The 10113-nt window shown below is 42.9% G+C and overlaps 1 protein-coding gene across 1 annotated transcript; it reads left to right on the forward strand.

The window, feature by feature from the left end:
- Window positions 1–285: 285 nt before the first annotated feature.
- On the forward strand, window positions 286–6769 carry angptl4 (angiopoietin-like 4). The gene is made up of 7 exons (XM_079227746.1): window positions 286–840; window positions 1656–1766; window positions 1880–1967; window positions 4405–4518; window positions 4692–4787; window positions 5049–5333; window positions 5441–6769. Exons 1-7 carry the CDS (start codon window positions 313–315, stop codon window positions 5623–5625), a joined length of 1407 nt encoding a protein of 468 aa, XP_079083872.1. The 5' UTR covers window positions 286–312; the 3' UTR covers window positions 5626–6769.
- Window positions 6770–10113: the final 3344 nt, after the last annotated feature.

Consider the following 10113-nt stretch of genomic DNA (forward strand, 5'->3'; position numbering starts at 1 on the left):
TCCCACAGTGCACAGATGAATGCCTGTCTTTTTGTTGTAGTATGTCCCTCCTCCGCCTCTGACATGAATAGTTAACAGAGAGGTGGAGGAGGGACAGAAACCTGAGAGTAACTGCACTCCTCCCTCTCCTCGGCTGGCCAATGGCAGGCTACTTGCAGTTTACAGTTGAGGGCTGTGAAACTATAAAACAGTGGTGCTCTGATCATTCAGCCAGGAGCCTAGCTCTCAGGTTAAAAAGCAACTGCACAAAAGCAACAGGAAATTATACACTATTTAGAACAAAAATCTCAACCGTTTAAGACAACAGCAGCAATGAAGACAACACTGGCAACTCTTACTCTCTGCCTGGTGGTGCTCATGGCCACAGGTTTCCCTTTGGAGAAGAAAGGGAGCTCATCCTCGGGCAGTGCTGCCAAGGAGAAGCGTGTACAGTACGCAGCGTGGGATGACGTGAATGTCATCGCTCATGGCCTGCTGCAGTTGGGCCAGGGTCTAAAAGAGCATGTGGACAAAACCAAAGTCCAGATTAGGGACATTTCCACCAAGCTGAAGGTCTTCAACCGCACAGTGACCGAGCTGGGGAAGGAAAGCCAGAAGCTGCGCGTGGAGGGGGAGGCCCTGAAGGCTCGAGCCCATGGACTAGAGGACAGAGAGGGACAACTGCTCAATGTCACAGCCGAGCTGAGGGAGAAGGCGGAGGAGATGCAGCACGAGAGGAGGACGGTGAGCGAGAGGATGAGCCGGCTGGAGGAGAGGGTGAACAGCATGCTGCAGGGAGGCGCGGCGCTGCCCGACACCAACGCTGGGGCCAAGAACAGCACTGACGATCGCAACATCCAGGTGAGAATGCGAGTTTCTGGCTTTTGTTTTTTGATGGTGAAAATTTGTTTGGGAAGGCAGAAGATGAGTTAGTTTTGGAAGAAAATAATAAATTCCAGTCTAAATGAGTCTCACCACTGTATGAAAAACATAATTATTATACTCATACAGTCAAGATAAGCCTCACAAAGCATACTGTTGTTTTACTGCAGCAGATGGTTAGAGGGACTCAAGTGAAGTTATTGGATGTACAGTGCACATGGACCGTTGGCCTCTGTGGGAGCTCAAAGGCACTAAAGCAAAATGCACAAAGGGCAAGCAGCTGGTGGTGGTATGGCGTTAAGGGAGAGCGTGCAGTACGTGCAGGAACATGTAAAGGCGACCGGACAAAGAGATCTGCACGCATCAGCTGTAAGAATGTGTGAATAATTCTTCCCAGCTGGAACATTTTACAACCTGTAGATCATTGGGCCATATGGCACAGTGGAGGCGGTTAGTTGCGCTTTCTTTTCATGTCCCGTTTTACAATGCAGTGAGCCTGAAAGGCTTCATAGTGGGATGGAAACCCCCGCGCTTTGAGCGTTACATAACGCATAACCACACCACAGACGGTTGGGAAGAGTTTGTCATCGAGGAGTGGAGATGTGGTTACAGGGTATATGTCTCAGGGGTTTTCAATGAAACCCTGCAAGTGGCCGGTTTGTTGTGTTAATTCTGGGGATGCCATCTAAAGTTCCGCGGCGCCACGGGCATACTTTACGCACAGGCACTATGTCGAATAAAGTTGATAGAATGCTTTAAAAAACGTGGTTCCTTCGTTTCATTGTTTCTGTCAGCTGATGCTGGAGGCTCAGAACAAACGCATCGACGACATGATGGAGCGGATCAAACTCCAGCAGGAGAAGCTCGACAAGCAGAACGTGCGCATCCGGACCCTGCAGAGTCAGGTGAGGAAGCCTTGCAAACAGCGTGCAAACTCACGCATCTGCATTGCGCATCAGCATTTTTACATTTTGTCAATTGTTTTGCAATCTCATGTTTTTCATTTCAACTTTTTCAGGTGCAACAGTCACGACAGAGGACGTCATCGCGGAGCAGCAACGTTGACGTGCAAAGGGGCGTCGCTGAGCAACGCGACTCACCAGTCGGTAAGTAAAGCCAGAAAGTGCCACAAATCCCCTCCTGACACTGTCCTAAGTCGACTGGACACAATCTGACGCCAAATGTGGCAGGCCATCTGTTTAGTAAGGCTACAAAGACGCTTAAATCACTAGCAATTAAAATCAAGGAATCTAATCAATTTGGGACAAGCTTCTCTGCTCTGCTAACCTAACCTGTATTCAACTAATACAGGTTAGGTTACCATTAGCACAATTAAATAGTAAAAAGTAGACATCTTACTTTTCACAACTATAAACTATAATATACATCTTTATTACTGCCTATTCTAATCACCAGGACATAAAGAACAAGAAAAAAATGCATATATAAAAGGAACATAGTCAGAATGAGGCTCACTTTAGTCAATGCCCCTCATACTGTGGCTTACAGTGATTGTTAAAGGCAGTAAATAATGCCCTGGCTGTGCAGCCACGCCAAGCAGCTGCTGCTTCCATCTGAACATGACTGCAGTCATAATGAATGCTTTCATCCAGACTTTACTGGACTGGATACACACCAACAGGAAATAATGTAAACACACGTTCAGCTTTCTTACCCACCTCACATCGGTCTCACTGTAAGTCAGTTTAACCCTCAAAGAAATTGCTGTATAAAACAGAGATGTATGCAAATTTAAGTGGCACATTTTAATGAATACAGATTCATTGTGGAATAAATTACACAATACAGTCAAACCTCTGTTTCTGATGGCCATAAATGAGAAGTAGGTGAAAGGTGAACATGGCTGAGCCCAGATTTAAGTGCAGTCAGTTAGTACAGATCACAATAACACCTCAGAGAACTGACATCAGCAGGATTTAAGGAATGAGGAAAGAAACAAGTTTCTATGGCAAGGTTTCAACTAGGGGAAAGTTCGCTTGTCACTGAGAGTGTTCAGTCAGGTCTCACAGTTTAACAGGATTACTCACACCGTTCGTTTCTGTGGTGTGGGGCTCTGCGGGGGCTGGAAATGATGAGGGAAGGTTTTGTACAAATCTAGCAGGCAATGTTCCTCAGATTACTGTCCATGTGCCTGAGCCAAGAAAAAAAGTAGGGAAAACAAGGGGGAAATGGGAAACGGTGGTCTATATTTATCTGTGAACTTTGTACAGATATCCTGTACTGTCTTGAAGACTCTCGCCTCCTCCCCCTTTTAAGATGTTTTTGAGTAAAACAAACATTTGTATAACCCTCAAGAATGAGCAACCTTTCCCCTAGATCTGTCAGGGAAGCAGACACTCCACCCCTCCTCCTCCTCCTCCTCCTCATCCTCCTCCTCCTCTTCACTCATCATCTGCTTTCCTCCCCCACCACGACACAGTCCCCCCTCCCACCTCCATCTCCATCTCCACCTTCTCTTATATTGTAATGAATAAGAAGTGTGCCAAAGATCAGGAATACCCATGACCCCGAGGCAGACAACAGCCACAACTGGCCACCAAGAGTTCACACCTTGAGGGAAAGGACATGACTCACAAACTAGGTTGTGTGGTTCTGCGGTCAGCTGGTGTGCTCACAGTAAAATGAAATGCAGGCGAATATACAACAAAAAATATTTAAACATAAGCAAAAATATATGTTGTAATAATGTTTAAATATTTTAAATAGCATCATAAGATGATGCCATACATGATAAAAGAGGAACACTGGAGAGATGCTCTTGGTCCTGTGCCCTGGAGTCCCCTGCTTTGTGTTACTGCCTTCTCCAATGGCCCTTTACAGCAACAGCCCCTGAACCCCCTCACCACCCTCTGATCACTCCCCACGCATGCAGCAGCCATGCACTCCTGCGTCACCGACTGGCTGCTGTGCATGTGAGGGAGGTGTGACGAGCCAGGGAGGAGGGGGCTCAGTGACAGGGAGAAGGGGGTTGAGGAATGTAAAGGGTAGTCGTGTGTGCGGTGCAATAGCCTGGAAGGCAAGGCAGCCGTAAAGAGGGAAGTCTGCTTGGGAACTGGGAGAAAGGTCATATTTATAACCGAGACACCAGTTCTCACTCTCTCCCTCTTGTTAAGGCTGGGTCAAAGACTCTATAAGGTACACATTTATATCGCCAGACTTCCCGATAAACTCAGTTGTTCAGTATTTGTAAACACTCAGCTCTCGCAGTGCAGAAAATTGTGTCGCTGAGAGGTTCCTGAAGTGTTAATGACCTACTTATCAATGCAGGAAAGAGTAAACAAGTTCAGTTCGAATTTGGCAGCGGCCCAGCAAACTTTCAGGGATAATTTTACACACAACAGAGTTCAGGGGAGTAAAGATGAAGCAAAACACATCTGTTAAATGTGTCATGTAAATAGTATGGCCAGCCGTGTAGTGAAACGGTAATCTAGCCGTTGTGATTACGAGGCCTCACAGTGATACTGTACGGAGCTAGTTGTCTAAACTTTGTTTTTTCCTTTCTTCTTCTTCTTCTTCTTCTAGAGATGGCATCCAACTGTCATGAGCTGTTCCTGAGAGGAGAGAGCACAAGCGGGGTCTACACCATCCAGCCAATAAATGCAGAGCCCTTTAACGTGTTCTGTGAGATGACAGCTGGTAAGTGGAGTGAAACCTTTTCACATTTTTCCCTTTGTGTCTTTCTCAGTGCAGATTAGCCAACCATTGCTGAGCACTTGGACAATCAGTTACCTACTTTAAACAACTCAAGAGGTTACTGTTTTGGTTTATACAACTTTTTCTAATCATTCTGTTTCTGTCTTTCTTTCCAGATGGCGGATGGACAGTGATCCAAAGTCGCCAAGATGGCTCAGTGGACTTTGACCAGCTATGGCATGCCTACGAAAAAGGCTTTGGCAGCTTGAATGGTAAATGCTCCTTTGACTTTGATCTCACTCTCACTAACTAAACAGGTGCTATCCGGCCTAGCTAGGGTCAGATTAGTTCACACAGCATTACTGTCTTTTACAACCACTGCATCAGAGGGCAGGATCCGTCGCCCAAAAGCATCTTTTCGCTGATGAGCTTAAAATGGATCAAAGGCAAACAGAAGCAACACAGTAGCATAAGTCACGGTCTTCACTCTGGGTACATTTCTCACCATTTCTCTTCTTTGCTTTCTTCTCTAGGAGAGTTCTGGTTGGGGTTAGAGAAGATCCACTCCATTGCTAAAGATGGTGGCTACATCCTCAACATCCAGCTCTCTGACTGGAGTGGTGATTTAGCATCTGTCCACCTCCCCTTCCAGCTGGGCGGAGAGGAAACCAAGTACTCTCTAAAAATTCAGAAGACAGACACTTTCAGCCCTTTGGAGAGCTCCTTGGTGACTGACGCCACCACCGGCCTGCCCTTTTCAACTCATGACCAAGACAACGACCAGAAAAACGACACCAACTGCGCTAAGCACCTCTCTGGTAAGTTGCAAATGATAATCACAATCGGAAATGCCTTTGTTAGTATATTTTCCAGTTTCCATTTTTAGACCGAGCACCCAACATAATATTGTCCTTTGTCTTGCTAGGTGGCTGGTGGTTCAGTAACTGCGGTCGCTCCAACCTAAACGGTAGATACTTCCAGAGCCCTCCTCCAAAGCAGCGGGACCAGAGGAAGCAGAGTATCTTCTGGAAGACCTGGAGGGGCCGCTACTACCCTCTGAAGTCCAGCAGGATGATGATCGCTCCTGCTGTGATTGTAAACAAGTCATAAAGAATAAAAGAGACAGAAAGAAAAAGTCGAGACAAAGACAAGGGGGGGAAAGATGTACATTTTGGACCATTCTTTCTTTTCTTGGTGCTTGATTGATGAGTTAGAGGTTTCCATTTTCCCTGGTTGTCTCCCTGCGAGGAAGACCTCATACCAGAGCCAAGGCCCTCAAAATAGAAGCAAAAAGAACTCACATTTAATGAGTTCCAGGTTTCCACTGCTCTGTTCTCCGAGAGACGAGCAGATTCCTCCCCTGCACCTAGAGCCACAGACGGAAAAAGGGACAAATAAAAACCTTCAGTGGAAAGTTTTCCTATCTTCTACCATTGGAGTTGATCCCATCTGTTGGCACAAAGCAGGGGGCCCTAAGTCAGGAGAGAATCTCAGGGCAAGTCCCGGCCCATCCGCCGTGCTCTAAGCCACTAAGGATTTCCAACAAGTAGAGACGCATCACCAGACATGTGGTGTCGACTGTGTATGTGGGCTGCTGTAGAGTTTGAATGTGGTTTTAACAGATTAAGGATGGCTTGTAAAGGATGCATGTAGGAGTGAAATGAAAACCCAATGGTGCGGACCAAGTAATGACTTAATTTAAACAAAGAGTCCTTTTCCACATAGAGTGATGAGATTCATGTTCAAAAGCATTATGTAAAGTTATAAATCACTGTAAACTAGGATTGCAATGCAGAAACTGTGTTCAGACTGATGTTGGTGGGGCAATGAAAACCATTCCAACCGTTCCTACAATATATTTTCTGTCAGCAATTTTGCATCAAGTTAAGCATATTCTTCACTGAGTAAAATTTTTCTGTGGAGATTTTGATGTTAAGTCATATTGACTTATTTCAATATGAGAGGCATGGTTTGTACATAGTGTATGAAGGAATGTCATCTGTCTTTTCAGAAATATAACTGTTACTGATTTATTGTGACATTATCTGTTGTCTTTGTGACTTGAAGGATTGTTATTGTAGATGTTCCCTTTCCTTATTTAAATGCTAAAGAATCAATATATGTATATTTCTGGTGCTATCTGTTTGTAATTTATATGGTCTTTGTCATGTTCACCAGATGTAAAATTGTTTTTTAAGAGACTTTAGCCATCGTTGGGGCCATAGTGAGCCAATAAAATTGATTTAAACTATTATTGCTTTTTGTCTGTTTCATCTGTACGACTTTGACAGCATCTACAAGTTTGCAACAAATATAACTTGCAGTTGTTATATTACCATAAACAGACATGAAAACCCCTCACCTTTCGGCGAAATTCGCCGTTTTGAAACCTACGTGAATCGTGTAGATCTGAAGAGAGGTTTTTTTTTGGGGGGGGGGGGGGGGGTGTCAACTGTCCGCCGTTTCTGAGATTGGAGTGCGACACGGAAAAAAAACTGAGGCTGTGATCATTTTAGCAATAGAAGATCTTTGACGTGTCGAGTCTTGGCCAATCAGCGTTAAGATGTCTACAGCCGCTTCATTTCCCTCCCACCAGTTTTTAATGGCAAGCTAGTCAGCTTGCTATCACGTTAGCTAACGTGTTAGCAAGCTAGTCGGCTTGCTAACACGTTAGCTAGCTTTGTTGGAGAGACAGCGAGTGAGATTACTGGCAGCGGAGAGTCCGTGGCAGCGTGTGACGTCAGACAGGAGAGCGCCGAGTCAGCGGCACTCCAGTTCTACCTACCGACACCTGACTACATATAAGGAGAGACTGCGGTCAAGTGAGCCCACATCCGCCGAGTGAGCCAAAGTTGCAATTCTAAATGCACCTCTATTCAAGGTGTTACGGTACGGGGGCCAGCTCAATTTCACAATATTCAAACAGCTAAAAAAACAGATCCTTAGATTTGTATATTGAAATTCCACTGCAGTACTGTTCAAGGGGACCTCTGCTATGCCCATGTGCATGGCCTCCAAATATTACTGTACAGTTTTTGAGAAAATTGAATTCAAAGTCTGCCGAAATTTCATAATGATATTCATAATTCCCCAATATTCAAACAGCTATAAAAACAGATCCTTAGACTTGTATATAAAAATTCCACTGCAGTCTTGTTCAGGGGGACCTCTGTTATGTCCATGTGCATGGCCTCCAAAGATTACTGTACAGTTTTGGAAAAAAGTGAATTCAAAGTCTGCTTAAATTTCATAATGATATTCACAATATCACAATATTCAAACAGCTATAAAAACAGATCCTTAGACTTGTGTATTGAAATTCCACTGGAGTCTTGTTCAGGGGGACCTCTGCCATGTGCTTGGTCTTTAGATATTACTGTACAGTTTTGGAGAAAAGTGAATTCAAAGTCTGCTTAAATTTCATAATGATATTCGAAATTTGATAATATTCAAACAGTTATAGAAACAGATCCTTAGATTTGTATATTGAAATTCCACTGCAGTCTTGTTCAGAGGGACCTCTGCTATGTCCATGGCCTTTGGGACACAATTGGACAACATTGTTGAGGAACGACATAACATGGCACTTGAATTTCTCCGCACATCAGGTGTGTGACAGCTTTTCTTCATATTAATTTATATTGTGATATTGTACTACAAAAGATCTAAAATTTCTATAATTCTTTTCATTAGTTTTTGACATCGAAACAGTGTGCCATGTGTTCGGCAAAAAAGCCACCCACTCCGGGGCCTCCAGTCACTGAATGGGTAATGTGTTGTTTTAATTCATTTGATTTGTGGATCTAAGTTTTAGTTTTGGCATTTTGATGATTTAATTGACAGTGGACAGGAAATGAGGGGGTAGAGAGAGAATTGGAACGTTATGTAACAAAAGTCACCATCCAGAGTCATATCAATAATCGCGGTTCACCCCTCCGCCATTGGGACACCCGTTGTTTTAATCTTGGCAATGCAAACAAAATGGTTTATTTTGTTAAAAAATTCGAGGAATGTGTGTATTAAAAAAATTTAAAAAACATACGACAAAGACACTTTATTGTCCATCCGAGCCACTCGGATATGTCCATGTACTCTGTCTTGCTATTTTATTTGCATTTGTATCATGGCAGCTGTAAAATTCAAATAGTACCTGTGCAATAGTTGATTGTCAGTCAATCAAAATAAGCGATGAACATGACAATAAAATTAAACATTTGTTTAGAAAATGAAAAATTGCAAATAGATATGCTATTTGCGTTTGGGGTGAATTCATGTTTTAATGAAAGTCTCTCTTTCTCAAATTCAATTGTTTCATTTTTTATTTTTCAGATTCAGTGTGATGCATGTAATAGGTGGTTTCATGACGACTGCCTGCAGATAAACAAAACACAACCAGAACTGATCAAAAAATTTGATTGGAAATGCATTTTGTGCAAATAAATGTCTACGTAATATTATATGACGTCTTAATGGACATAGCAGAGGTCCCCCTGAACAGTACTGCAGTGGAATTTCAATATACAAATCTAAGCATCTGTTTTTTATAGCTGTTTGAATATTGTGATATTGTGAATCATTATGAAATTTAAGCAGACTTTGAATTCACTTTTTTCCAAAACTGTACAATAATATTTGGAGGCCATGCACAGGGGCATAGCAGATGTCCCCCTGAACAAGACTGCAGTGGAATTTTAATATACAAACCTAAGGATCTGTTTTTATAGCTGTTTGAATATTGTGAAATTGAGCTGGCCCTCGTACCGTAACACCTTGAATAGAGGTGCATTTAGAATTGCAACTGAGGCTCACTCGGCGGATGTGGGCTCACTTGACCGCAGTGTGTATAGAGGCCCATTTCCAGCAATTATCACTCAGTGTTCTAATGGTACATTGTGTTTGCTCATCATAGAAGACTAATGAATGATTAGAAAACCCTTGAAAACCCTTGTGCAATTATGTTAGCACAGCTTAAAACAGTTGTGCTGGTGAGAGAAGCTTTACAACTGGCCTTCCTATGCATAGCATCACATCATGGGTTCATTATACTCTAAAAATGGCCAGAAAAAGAGAACTTTCATGTGAAACTCGCCAGTCTGTTCTTGTTCTTAGAAATGAAGGCTATTCCATGAGAGAAATTGCGAAGAAACTGAACATTTGTCTGGGTGACCCCAAACCTTTGAACGTTGTGTGTGTGTGTGTGTATATATACATATACATATACATATATATATATATATATACATATACATATATATATATACATATACATATATATATATACATATATACATATATATATATATATATATATATATATATATATATATATATATATATAAAAGAAGAATTAAAACCCATAATGATCATAGTTTGTCAGCTTCTCGACGAGTGACGCTGTTCGGCACTGACTCGCCCGTCACTGCCCCCCCGCCCCGCTGGTGTCACCTTTTTCACCCCTCATGAGTTTGCAGGTCTGACTGTAAATGTTAGACCCAGTGACAGGCTGGCATGAAATGGCTTGCATTATACTTAGTAAGGAGGCCATAATAATTTTTGACTCATGGCTGAAGTAAAGTTTCTCCAGCTCTCCCCAGGTTG

The sequence above is a fragment of the Taurulus bubalis genome, assembly GCF_910589615.1.
Source record: "Taurulus bubalis genome assembly, chromosome: 1".
Classification (NCBI taxonomy): Eukaryota; Metazoa; Chordata; class Actinopteri; order Perciformes; family Cottidae; genus Taurulus; species Taurulus bubalis.

Coding starts and splice junctions, on each gene's coding strand:
- angptl4 (XM_079227746.1), top strand. CDS start 313: ATGAAGACAACACTGGCAACTCTTACTCTCTGCCTGGTGGTGCTCATG. Junction 1,968..4,404: donor GCAACGCGACTCACCAGTCG/GTAAGTAAAGCC, acceptor TTCTTCTTCTAG/AGATGGCATCCAACTGTCAT. Junction 4,519..4,691: donor GTTCTGTGAGATGACAGCTG/GTAAGTGGAGTG, acceptor CTTTCTTTCCAG/ATGGCGGATGGACAGTGATC.